This window comes from Condylostylus longicornis, unplaced genomic scaffold (genome assembly GCF_029603195.1).
Source record: "Condylostylus longicornis isolate FDR11 unplaced genomic scaffold, ASM2960319v2 ptg000057l, whole genome shotgun sequence".
In the NCBI taxonomy this organism is placed as follows: domain Eukaryota; kingdom Metazoa; phylum Arthropoda; class Insecta; order Diptera; family Dolichopodidae; genus Condylostylus; species Condylostylus longicornis.
In genome coordinates this window covers 959,699-974,321 of record NW_026578026.1, presented here as the reverse complement: position 1 = coordinate 974,321, position 14,623 = coordinate 959,699, and the positions used below count along the sequence as shown (strand labels likewise).

The window sequence follows — 14,623 nt, the reverse complement described above, 5'->3', positions numbered from 1 at the left end:
TTTTTCAAAAAATTTTTTGTTAAATTAGAATATACATAAACTCTATATATGTATTGTATATATGAAAGCATATATATACATTTATATACAATAAAAATCCATAATAATTAATCTTAAATAATCGTACACATTCAAACAATAACAGAAATAATAATAAAAGAATAGAAAGAAATGAGTAAAAAAATAGATAAGATAAAATGACAGCTATTATTGTTTTTATTGTTATACTGTATACAATCATTAATATAATCAACAATTGATTTGTGTGTATGTATGGTAATAAACAAATAATGAGAAAAAATGTATTAAATAATACCTGTTAATTTTTGTTTTTACGTATATGTGAATGTATACGATTCCAGCTCATTAGCAAAATTGTTAAGATAACCATTTAATATAACAAGATATTATGTCTATTTTAAGAGTTATTTCTAATACATATAATAGAAATATTTTATAAAATTAAATAAATACAGTAAACTCTTATTCATGAATACACAAAATTTTCTGATTGTAAACCTTGTTATAGTCTGATTACATACAATTAATTACTGAATAATTTTTGTATATAATTATTATACAATTAAGGTAATGATCTGTATTTAATAATTATATAAAATGAAGATATTGAACTGTAATACAAATTATTGTTATACTTACCAGCAATTATCATTTTTAATCTAAATTCATACAAAATTAATATAATTTCGTTCTCAGAGAAAATCGTAAGCTGGATTTGGTTTATAACAAATCATAAGCTAAATTACTTTAGCAATACTCATGTAATCATAAGGCATATCAGAATGTTTCGTATAAGAGTTTATACGAAATAAGTTTCATGAGAATCCAAGGCCCAAGAAATCTGTATCTAGAGTGGACCAAGCCATCACACTCAAATAGGACATGATTGAAGTTCTCCTTGCTGTCTCAGAATCTAAATCTCTGCGTATTTGATCTGTCAGTGACAAACCCCGATAGAACCCTCAGGGAAGAGCGGCTCCGCCTTGCAATGTCAGGAAGGCCTGCGATCTGTCAGCCAAAGAAGTCTTCGCACGAAGCCACCCACGCAGTCAGTCACGACCTGGTCAAGACACCTCATAGAATGGCCCACACTCGGACCAGATCCGATGAAGGAGGCATTTGCAGCCAACTTCGTCAGATAATGGGCCTCCTCATTTCCAGGTATTCCATTATAACCAGGAGCCCACATAAGAGTGGCTTTGTTAATCACACTCAGTTTCTCCAGATTGTTGAAACAACTCCAGACTAGTTTCGAGTTAAAAGATCATGATTTCAGTGCCGCCAAGGCAGTCTGCCTATCGGAAACTGTAAAGATGGAAAATTTCCGCGAGCCACCGCTCAAGCACGGCATAGCACATGTCCCGATGGCGAAGACTTCCGCCTGAAAAACGAAGGAAGCTTCGCCCAAAGGCGCATAGCACCTATAGTTGGGGCTATATACATCAGCACCCGTGCCGCGATCACCTTTAGAGCCAGCCGTGTACCATACTGATGCCTTAACCCGTATAACATTTTCCTTTATCTCTCACAGTTTTGCCAATAATACGTGTTAAATGTGTTTAAAAAACATGCAAATGAGCCTATTTTATAAATTCCATTCCGGACCAACAAACCAGAAACAGTGGTTTGACCAACATACAAGAAGTTAATAAAACGTGGTGTGTCAACAATAATTAAATTGCGTAGAGAGCTTAAATACTATGTATACAGTAGAAATAAAACCTATTTTCCATTAAAAGGTGAACGTGAAATCTATGTTTATTTAGTTCACACAGAATTTTGTTAGGAATGGTTCTATTAAAACATAAAATAAAATTTTGCAATTCTTTCTTAGATCTTCCAAGTCATTGATCATTGACCGAAAACAAATTGATTTTTCCTTATTTTTTAGATTTCACTGTAGAAGTAAGTGTAGCAAATAAATTTCAAAAAACAATAAAAAAACTAGATGAAAAAACAAAAAAAAAAGTATAACCTCAATTGTAAAAAATAAAAAGTATAATCACATAAATGATAAAATAAATAAAAAATCAACTCAAAAAATAAAAAAAAAAATAAAAAATAAATTGTATTTTTTTTTACCTGTCCGAGAGGTGTAAAAAACTCATTAACTTTTTTTTATCGCAAAAAGTGTTTTAAAAACTATTTTTCTTCTTCTTTCCGTCAAGTTTTAAATCTTTTGAAAGTTGAAACTGAAAAACAAAACTACACACCTCAAAAATTAAGAAATTTTTGAAATAAAAACAATAGAAAAATTTTTTTATCTTTTTTTTTCATAGTCGCGCACTTTTATTATTAAAAACACTTTTAAACCGAATTCTAAAGCCCGTATAATTAAATTTTTTTTTTAAATTTATTTCTCTATTTCGTTCAATAAATTAAAAAACTTTGCAATAAAAAATAATGATAAAAGACAAAAACTATATACTTATAAAAGCCTAAATTGTAATTATAATAAAAAAAAGAAAATTGATGTTGCCAGCGCATAACCGACCGCAATGTGTATTGTCTAGTTAGTGAAAGTGCAACAGAATATTATAAAAATGCCTTCTTTCCAATATTTAGGGCATTAGTAAGCTTTTAGTTAACATACCATGAAAACTGTAAATTTGTCTCTTGGTAGAGTTTCGCTTTATGCCATCTGAATTCCCTGAAAAGCTCGCCAGTTAGTTTCGGTAACAACCAGAACTCAAATATCAAATTTCAAAAAAAATCCATCAATCCGTTTTGTAGATATGATAAAAAATATAAAATCGACCTGCAGTTTGATTTCCGAGCCCCTTCAAATTAAAATTTAACACTCCAAATTTAAATATTAAGTTTCAAGGAAATTAGTTGATTATTTCTCTTTATAAGTCTAAAATTTGCCCGCAAAAAAGTCCAATTTCCGGAATCTGAAATATGTCAATAGTCGATCAATCCGTGACCTAGACAAAACAAAGTCAAATAAAAAATTTTAATGAAAATCGGTTCAGCCAATCTAAAATACACACTTGCAAACACAGACAGACAGACAGACCGACATCTCTCTAAATATAGTTTAAATACGCTCCCTACTATGGAGAAGTTCCATTGAAAATTCGATAGGCAAAATTTGTTGCCATCAAATAATCTTCGTTATTGTATGTAATGCAGTCGGTAAAAATGTGGTATGATTGTGTAAACAAATTGAAAAATTCCCCTTTAAACATTTTTTCCATTCCTTAAGTAAAGTTAGTAAAATTCTCAACTAAATATCATGTACCTTATAATATTCCTATTGTACCTTACTATAATACTCTTAATATTCCTATTAAATCCTATTGTTTCTTATGTTGCAGAGATTCGTCTTGATAAATACCTCAATTTTAGGTTTGTTTGAAAACTAAGAACGCCTGTATGAATGTATTAATTTTCAAAGAAGAGCCCGTTAATTAGTTTCTTGTATTATATATGGTCAAAAATGTAAAATCAAATCTTGTAATATTATAGTTCAAATTTAGTTTTTAACACCCAATAATATTGTCGACAATATTCATTGATTTATCCTTTTAATAAAGATATTTTATTTAGAATACCAACATTTTTATAGTTCTAAATAAAATTACAGACAACTAATTAAAAGTTTACATTACTGGGTGTAAACTCGGCTCGGTTACTACAATATGTACATGTTACGCATCACCTATACAGGGCTTTACTATTGACTTAAAATTGATTATAAAGAATCAATTCTATAAATTTTTTTAAATTGAAAATTTTTAATTTAAATTAAAGAAATCTTTGAATCACTCACTTGTATACGGTTGTACTCAATCACAAGTAATAAATACAACTATATATATATACATATAAATAATTACATACGCTATTATTCTTTATTGTCTCTAAAAAACTATATTAAACTAAAAAAAATTAAATTTATATATAAATGGTAAAATTACAGACCTATTAAAAATAATGAAATAAAAGTCATACTATAAAAAAACAAAAACAAAATTACTTTTGAAAAGTTACTTCGTTAAATCTAACAATAACTATTAACGTATAATGCCCGTAAAAATATTTTTTTTTGGAAATTCCATAAAAAAATATTTAAATATCAAAAAATTTTACTATACATTAAATAAATTGCGTATAAAGAAAAAGTATTAACTAAATGATATGACCTTGATCTGGTTATAATTATGTGAAAGTGCGTTTTTAGACATTATATATATATATATATATATAGATATATATATGTTTAGCAATAGTAACTTTTAAAGAACTAATTAACATTTACTATTTTTCAATCTAAAAAATATAACCGTGTCAGCTCTGTGATACCCGTACGAATTTGTTACCCTATGTGTGAATAAATTTGCCATAGCTTACAGACTATGGCTTTAATTTGCCACATTATCATATTAATATAAACTAAATTTCAGTACTGTGATTTCAATATTTTTTTAAGATATGATCAAACTGCTAATGAAGTTGTACGGCAGTTACCACAAGGAGCCAAGAAATTTCAACGATTTTTATCACACATAACAGCCCTAATAATACACTTGTATTCATGAGATTTCTATATTACAATTGCAATAATTTCTGAGATAATGCCAAATAACTTTTGGAGTTGTATGGCAACTATCAGAATGAGTCATGGAATTTCAACAATTTTTATCAAGCACATTGACCCTACTGATATATTTGCTTGTGCGGTACAACAGCTTTTAAGTTTCTGAGATATAGTCAAATAAATTTTGAAGTTGTATGGCAAGTACCCGTACCATAATATCTCGACCATAACTAGTTTAAACAGCATTCTTGCATTTTCTCTTATAAATTTTTTATGAAAATTTAGTGAATTAAGCTCAATTAGTTTTTGAGTTATCGTTGGAACGGACGGACAGTCAAAGCTAAATCGACTCAGAATTCGACGCTGATCAAAAACATACACTTGAGTTTATGTCTTAGATCATTATTTCTTATCGTTATAAACGGTAAGGCAAATTTGGTATACGTTTCGAATATACGTTCGTACGGGTATAAGAAATGATGGTACAGCTTTAATAAAAATTTCATATTATAATTCGAGTAAAGATCAAGAAAAATGGGCTCTAAACTTAGTACGGGTTACTTTTAAATAAGCCGAATTATAAATCATATAAAAAGTAAAAATTATTTGAAAATTTTCTTTAGTACTTACGGCCGATTTACTCGGATTTCGTTATCAAGAAAAATAAAAATATTTCTTCAGGCACCGATAACTACACTATACGTTTTAAAATTTTGGATTTAAATATGAGAGGAAATTTTGATACAATTTTTTAAAAAATTTTCACAATAACCTTAAGTTACTCTGTACGAATTTTGAAAGTTTTAGTTTACTTTTAAATATCTATCTCAAATTTTTGAATATTGTTCAACAAATTCAAATCTGAAGTATCTTAATCCTTAAATATAGGTATATATATATTTATAAATAATCTTAAATATCAGTTTTTCAATATAATTGTTTGGTTATTATTAAAAACTTATCACTATCCACCAATTATCATTCCTTAATTATAATAAAATGTAACGTACTACTATATTATATTTTGTACGATTACTTCCGATATTGAACTGTGTCTTAATCCTTAATATCCTTTTTCAATTTAAAATTGTTATTTGAAATTACTATTTTAGCGTTATTATTACTTTGTTATACTTACCAAAAAAAAATATAATAATAACAATAATACAAGTAATAAATAACAATATCCAACAAAAAAAAAAAGGGAAAATAAAATAAAAAGTTGACAATATCAAAAATTTTCGTTATCCTTAAAGTTTTACACCAGAAGATATACAAGGAGAAAAGCAGTCTTTATACAAGGAGAAAAGTAGAAAAGTATAAAAGGAGAAAATGTTCTTTTATATAGGAAATGTAGACGACACCAACGAACCAATAAAGTATTGTTCGAAAAACAGGATTAAAAAGCATTATTATTTATGTTTTTTTTTTTAAAACCAATTTTCTGAACATATATTTAAAAAAAATACAAAAGGATATTATAAAATTTGAAAAAATTTATACAAAATGTTTCGGTCGTAATTCAAAAAGGTATTGTATACGCTTGACTCTAAATAAAACATACAAAATACACGTATTTTTATGCCATCTATATACAGTATTTCCTCAGTATTCAGTATTCCGGAAGGGGATATATCTGTATATTTCACTTTAAAAGAACTATGCATATACAATATATTACTGCGGAATAATTTTTTTCTTTCAAGTCTTGTGCAACAGTTTCGCTTAACTTTATAAAAAATACCACATATATTGGAATTTATTTTATTTTGGAGAAATAAACAAAGCTGTCGACAAAAGACTGGTGGTATACTCTGTTTATGTACATACAAGTATATACATATAACATTTTTCACTTGTTCTTCCAATAAAATCATGAGATTTCGATGTTTATATGTACATATTCATACAATAATATTAGAGTATAGACAAAAGTCACAATAATTTACAAAAGGCTTGCGGTTTAAAACTACTTACATATTATACACATAACATATATAGCACCAAATCATTTAAAATTGATGAATTGAGGAATAAAGGAAATTTCATAAATCCTTATTACATCCTGTTGTTATTAACACTTTTCTTCTCTTTTACTTTGTACAATTTTATATAAAATGGAATATACAAGAATATATTTACATAATATATAATGTATTAAGCAGTATATAGCTATCTATAAAATATATCTTAGATATATAAATTTGTATGGTAAAGTAATAAAAAGGTGAATACATTTACCTTACATAAGAATTATCGTAAATCCAATTTTGAGCTAAAATTTTTTTTCCCGCTTCTTAAAAATTTTGATTTTAATTTTTTTTTCCTCTGTCTGTGTGAAAACGTATAATGTCATCAGGGGTTTGGTAATGATTATACAAATATTTCTAATGCAAAACTAAATTATGTTGAGATTGGAACTCTGGAATAATCTTCCAGTTCTCTAATAATATAAGAAGTTTTTTAGCAAAAATTTCAAGAAAAGGCTTATGAAAACTATTGCGTTGAGAAGGAACTCGGTGAGAAATCTTATTAATCTCTTAATGTGTCTTGGATGTTTCACTCTTGTGGCACAAGAAGTAGGGAGCACTCGATTTCCGTAAGATACTTGATATTTCGGAGAGACACCTAGGTAGATCAAGGGTTTAATAAATTACAATTTTTTAATAAATTATATTTGGAGTACAAATCATAAAACCACAAGTTGAAGATGTAAAAAAAAATTTTAGATCTCCTGAAAAATTTTCAAAGTGCGGTTTAAAATGATTCTGATGTAGTTTTTGTATTTAATTGTAAATACAAAGGTTTGAAAATAAAAAAAATTTAGCTATTCCTCTTAATCTCTACCACTTTCCCCTCTGTCTCCTTTTGCCATCTTTTATCGTATTCTTCATTTCTTTCCTTTACAATTTTTGTACTTGAATTAGGACTCTTCTAAAATGATTTTCTTTTTTCTATTTCGTATTGTGTTAAATTTATTTTTATTTTTTTTTTGTCCAAATAGAAGAAGAAGAAGAGAAAAAGGAATATTTATTTTAAGGATTTTCCTTTCTATTCACAATATTTTCTATTCATAAAAATATCGAATTCCTTTTATTTTTTTTATAATAATAAAAGGGCGCCAAAAAAAAAAAAATCGAAAGGACGTGAAGGAAGAATAAAACAAAAAATATAATTACATATTAAATTTATAAATTTCTAGAAATATGTACAGGGTGTTCTAAGTTTGGGGTTAACCCCAAAGCGCACGTTGATAGAATAAACGATAGAATAAATAAAGTTTGGCTAAACCAATTGCTTGTGATACAGCACTTTTCGCTTCAACAAGTGAAAAATAATGCTTAGAAACACTCCATTTACATACTATATTATTAAAATCATTTTCATTCATATACGAACATTTTTCAAAGATTGCATACGTTTATGATCATCAAGGTATGCAATCTTTGAAATAAAGAAAAAGAAAATTTTTGAGAGGCGAAAACATAATGCTCGCGTTTAAGGGTTAGTTGCATGAGTTAAGAAAAATAATTATATTTTTTAATGACAGGGTATTTACCATTACCTTTATTGTTTTTTGGAAATTTGAAAAGGCTTGCAGTGTCGGAAATATAAGGTGCCAAAAATTTCAACAAGAGGTGATAACTTGAGAGGGGGTGGAGGTAAAAAAATATTTTCTTCTAACAAAATGAACTATTTATTAGTGTCTGAAAGCTGTTAATTTCAGGCTTTCATAGCCTGGGGTTTAGGATTTTAGATAACGGTGAATTTTAAAGGCCATATTGTTTTTGTCAAGTTCAAATACAGTATACAGTACGGTAGAAGAAGTCAGCCATTATTTTTCTGCTCTTACAAAATTTAAGGAATGCTAATGGTTTTGCTGCAATACATATTTAAAACAAGTAAAAACGTTTCAGTCGGTATAAACCGACCGAATTATACCCTGCATGTTAGCAATCTGAGTTTAAAATTTGTTTTTGAAACTGCATGGATATGTCTGAACTATAATTGGACACACAACTCTATTATTTTTTTGAATATTTTAAATTAGCTTTTGAAGTTTAATGGCAGCTACTCAAACCTATTAGGCCATTCAATTAAAACTTCAGAGATATTTGTGAATTGATATAGGGCACACGACTGTCAAGTTTCCAATTTTTCAACTGATGGAGTTTCATTCAATCGCGCCATCTGCTATCGGATCTTCGACACGTTCCATATATACATAATCATATATAATTGCGTGTGTTTTAATAAAAGCATACGCAAAAATTTGTTTTTATTTAATTTGTTAAACACGTATACATAGTAGACACAAAATCATTTAACAAACTACATACAAACATATTTAAAACTATACGTAAATCCAAAATAATCATAAAATGAAAATTGATAAAATACTTAACAAGAAATAAACAAGGATATTAAAATTTGATAAAAAAAAGAAAAAAAAAATTAAAATATAAGGATAATAAATTTTATGTTTCTTTTTGGTAAAACTACGATTTCCGGAATAAATTTATAGGTTCCGAAAGTGATTAATAAAACAAAAAAAAAATATCGCAACCCACTTTTACTCTTTACGTAATTACAAATAACTTAATTAAATTGATTTGATCCTTAAATATTAGGACTATAGTAATAAATTCAAAGAAAATTCAGAAAGTTCAATGTGGTATATATGTATATACGATATACGATAAAGATATATGTTGTTTCCATATAGCTTATAAGAAGTCTTCTTATTTCGTTAAACATAGATAATACCTTCACTCTACTATTCCTTATTGTAGACTATAGATTGTAGATTTGCAAAATAGGGTGACAATTCATCTATTACCCCGAGACCAACGATTCTTTTTTCTCATCCTTATTCAAATATGATAAAAATCTCTTGCTTGGTAACACAATCAGTCCATCCATTTCCATTTACACTTACGCTTTAATCCCCAGGAATTTTCTTACCATATATCTATATTATATAAAAAATTAAATTTTATTAATTAAAAAAATATTTAATTTTTGTCAATAACTAAAACTTAACAACATTACTTCTTATTTTCAGTATTGCTGCTTTTGTCTTTCTTATAGAAATGCGGCCGATCACAGGCGCCAAATTAAAAATTAAAACTTATTCATCATTTGAAAAAATTAAATGGATTTTTGCAACAAAATAGTTTATAATACAAAACGGATATAGAAAATAATAAAAATGTGCTATATATTTTAAGAACAAACAAAAAAAAAATAAATTAAAACCAAAAATCACAGCAACGGAAACTCATTTCAGCTGCGAACGGATTAACACATCACGGTGGCCATAATAAATTTAAAAAAAAGCAAAACATATTGACATATACTAAGAAAAGAATCCTCCTAGGGTTTAACTAAGTGATTTTTTTTTTGTTTTTTTTTTTATGTAGTTATTACATAGTGCCATTTATTTTAATATATATATATATATACATATAATTTGTACCATTATTAAAAATCAATTCCATATATTATTTCTCTCAAAATAGCAGTTATTTTTATTTAAAATAAATAAAAAGAAAAAAAACAAATAATAAAAATATTTGACTAAAATAATATGTCACACAATATTAACAATATTAATGAGAATTGTGAAACAAATAAAAATATAAATTTTCATGAAAAATATTATTATAAGAAAAATATTAATAACAATAAATTAAATAATAACAATAACACGAATATTAAAAGCATAAGTAACACAAAAAATCATTCAATTAATAACGAACATTACGTCAAAAATAATAAATATAATAACAATAATAACAGTAATAATAACAGTAACAATAAAACTAATAATAACAATAATAATCAAAGCAATAAACAATTATTAGATAAATCAGTATTATATAATTCAAAAAATAAATTAAATAAAATTCAAAAAAAAGAAATAGAAATTAAAAATAATAAAAATACAATATCAAAATTAAAAATAATAAAAAATAATATAAATAACAGTAATAATAATAATAACATTCATAATAATTATTATCGTACTAATGATGGAAAATTAAAAGATTACAATAATAAAAACAATAATTACATTGATAAAAATAAGTATCAGTTTTCTTTCAATAAAAACTATCTCAAATATTACTGTGACAATATTAAAATATTAAAACAAAATTCTGAAACAAGTAAAATTTTCGAAAAATTAAATTCAATTGAAAAAAAATATAAAAACTATGATAATTATATTAAAACTAATAAGAAAAATTATATAGAATCAGTACAATTATTATATAAAATAAAATTATATTATAAAGAGCAATATAATAATAAAAATATTATTAAAAAAAATATCAAAAATAATAATATCAATATTAGAGGCGAATATAAAGGCTGTGATATAAAAAATTGTTTAAGTAATAAATATTTTAAGAATAATAATAATATTTTAAAAGAAAATATTCGTGAGCGAAATGAAGACTCAGTTGTACAGGTATAAAAATATTAATATATTATCCATTATTATTATTCAATATAGACAAAAGTAAAAAATATAAATTTCACTTTGATAAAAACTTAATATTTTTTTTTTTCTTTTTCAGATAAAATTAAAATCTAATATCATAATGCAATTATCCAATAATAATACACATAAAGAAAAGATCGCAGCAGACACAACAATTAGTAAAACGGCAAAAAATTTTATAACTAATAGTAATAATAATAAAACATTGAAAAATAATAATAATAATAATAACGATAATAGTAATATTAATGATAATAATAACAATAACAGTAAAAGAACGAGAACTCAATATACAATTACTGATTCATACGATCAAAATAATATAATACCGCCATTAAAACGTTCTAAAAATAATAATAATAATAATAATAGTAGAATAAGTCATAAAAATTTTACTAAAAATAATAAAAATATCAATAATAATGACAAAAATAATGATTATATAATTAATAATTTTAATATTTTAAACAGTAATAGTGATAATATAGATAATAATAACGATAATAATAATAATATTGATTATAATACGAATGATAATTGTTTAGATGATAATAACAATAATAATAAATATAATCCTAATAATTGTTCAATTAATAATAATTTAAATGATATTTCAATAAATATTATAAATAAAGATAACGATAATAACAATAACGTAAATAATAATGGTGATAATAATAAGAATATCGATAAAAATAAAATAAATTATGATGATTGTAATGAATTTTTAAATATTAATGACAAAATTAATAATAATATAAATAATAATTTCAAATGTAAAAATGATGATAATTTTTATAATAATATAACTACATTGATAACAAATGATTCAATATCAAAAGTTACAGAAACAATAGCAACAGAATCAAAATTAACAACATCAATAAAATCATCAAATATTAATCCAGATATATATTGCAATATTGATAAATCAATATTGATGCCACCATCTAATGATCTTAATTATAATAAAGATTTAAATTCATTAATGTTATTACGACATAATAATAAAAGATCATCATCAACAGAATCACAACAACAAGATTATTGGCATAATTTTAATGGTGATATTTTAGTGCCATCAGAAAATATAAATAATAATAATAACAATAATAGTAGCAATAGTAATAATAATAAAAATAGCAGTAATAGTGATTGTCAAAAAACTAGTGATCAAATTAATTGTAATAATAATAATAGTAATTATAAAAATATTCATAATAAACTATTGACAAATCAAATGTCAACAACAACAATGACTGTTGCAACTGTAACATCAATAACGACCTCAACAACATCGTCACAATCATCATCATCACAATCATCATCTGTATCATCATCACCTAATAATGCTGAACTACCAACATTATTATTATCAAATAACGATGATCAAATTAGTATTAATAAATCATCATCATCTATAAATAATATTATAAATGAAGAAACGGTTGCAGCAGCTGCTATACCAATAACAAAAATTGATACAATATCAGCATCAAATTTAACAGATTCAAAATCACCAAAATCATCAACAGCAACAACAACAGCTACAATAACATCCCAATTAAATATTTTTTCACCAATTGATAAATTATTATTACAATCAAAAACTATTAATGATGATAATAATGATAATGATGTTAATATAAATAAATCAAATTTATTTACAAAAAAAAATAATGATAATAGTAATGTTAATTATAACAATAATTATGATAATAATGATGCTAACAATAATACAAATAATGTACAGAAACAACAACAAGAAGATCAACAACATATTATTAAAAATTCAATTGATGATTTCGAATATAACACAGATAATAATAATTCAACAATATTAAATGCATATAATATAAATTTATGTAATTTTAATAAAAATAATGATATTTATGATACAACAACAAATTTAATTAATATAAAACATTCACCAATAGAGTCACCAATTTTAAAATATGAAAATAATTTATATGATAATAAAGAATTATTATTAGTTGATAGAGATAATTTAGATATATTAGATAATCAATTTGATAGTAAATTGCATGAACAACAACAGCAACAACAATCACAACATAATTGTCATCAGGAAGAATTACATCAAGTACAGCATATAGAGGAAGAAACAATACAAGAACAAGAGGAACAAGAAAACAATATTAATTTAAATGATAGTTTAATTACAACATTAAAAACATCTATAACATCATTATCATCTTCATCATCAATAGCGTCACCACCATTATCATTAGTAACATCAGTATCAACTACAACAACAACCGAAGCTACATCATTAACAACATCAATGCCCTTACAAATAGCTGAGCAACCAGTTATTACAACTGCATCAAATTATAATATAAATACCAGTATAGCAAATAATAACAGTAATAATAATAATAATAATAATAGCAATAAAAATAATAGTAACAGTAATAACAATAATAATACTAATAGCAATAATAACAATAGTAACAATAATAATAATAACAACAATAATAATAACAATAATAATAACAATAATAATAACAATAACAATAATAATAATAATAACAATAATAATAATAATAATAATAATAATAGTAGCAATACAATTAGCAATTCATCACAGAAACGTACCATGGATGATGTTGTTAAGCGTTTAACAAGTAATATAAGAGTAAATTCAGTTAATTCAGATCCTCGACAACCGGATAATAGTTCGCCGCATTCAAATAGTAATAAGTAAGTATATATTTAATATAATTATTTATAAAATTTAAAATATAAAAAAAAAAGTCTGATTTGGTTACCACATAATCGACCGCAATATACATTGTCTAGTTTACTTAAAAATGTTACAGAACATAATGACGATGGGTTGTAAAGACTTCCCGTCAATTTTAAGAATACCAGCCAAATTTTAAAATGTTCGAAAGAAGGTTCACTTCCCGTGGCCTGATATATCCCGAAAGCTATAAATAACGGTTTTTATAGCCGAATTAACTCACTTATAAAATTTCATCAAAATCGGTTCAGTTGGATTTCGGATATGTACCGCTTGCATACACAAACCGACCGACGTAAAGACGGATATCTCTTTAAAAATAGTTTATTTACATTTCCTTACCATTCAGAAGTGCATTTCCACCGAAAACTCGACATCCAAAATTTGGTGCAATCACTTAATCTCCCTTATTGTATGCGGTTGGTAACTAATATTAAATACTGCGAAATAGACGATATATTAAGGGGTGTATGTAACGTATATGTTTTATTTAATATAAATAGTAAATAAAAAAAATTCCCCTTCCAATATGTAAAATAATTTTTTTCACTATGACAATTATTAATTTTCTATCTTTTTAGTAATATTATTAATTATATTATTATTTATTATTTATAGTGAAAATTCATCGCCGTCACCACATTCATTATTATTATTAAATGATCATCATAATACAAGTGGTGCAAGTGGTACAATAACTGCAGATAGCATTCAAGAACAAGAACGAATGTTAACTGCAATGATTAGAAAATTGCAGATAATTAGAGAAGGTCTTTTAAATCAA

The 14,623-nt window shown here is 25.1% G+C and overlaps 1 protein-coding gene across 1 annotated transcript in view; it reads left to right on the top strand.

Moving 5' to 3' along the window:
• Positions 1-11,788: 11,788 nt before the first annotated feature.
• Positions 11,789-14,623, top strand: part of LOC129612137 (GATA zinc finger domain-containing protein 13-like) — a 79,017-nt gene continuing 76,182 nt past the window's right edge. The window contains exons 1-2 of the mRNA XM_055525652.1: positions 11,789-13,796; positions 14,458-14,623. Coding sequence (XP_055381627.1) covers positions 12,013-13,796; positions 14,458-14,623 — 1,950 coding nt within the window. The 5' untranslated portion in view covers positions 11,789-12,012. The remainder of the gene's footprint in view (positions 13,797-14,457) is intronic.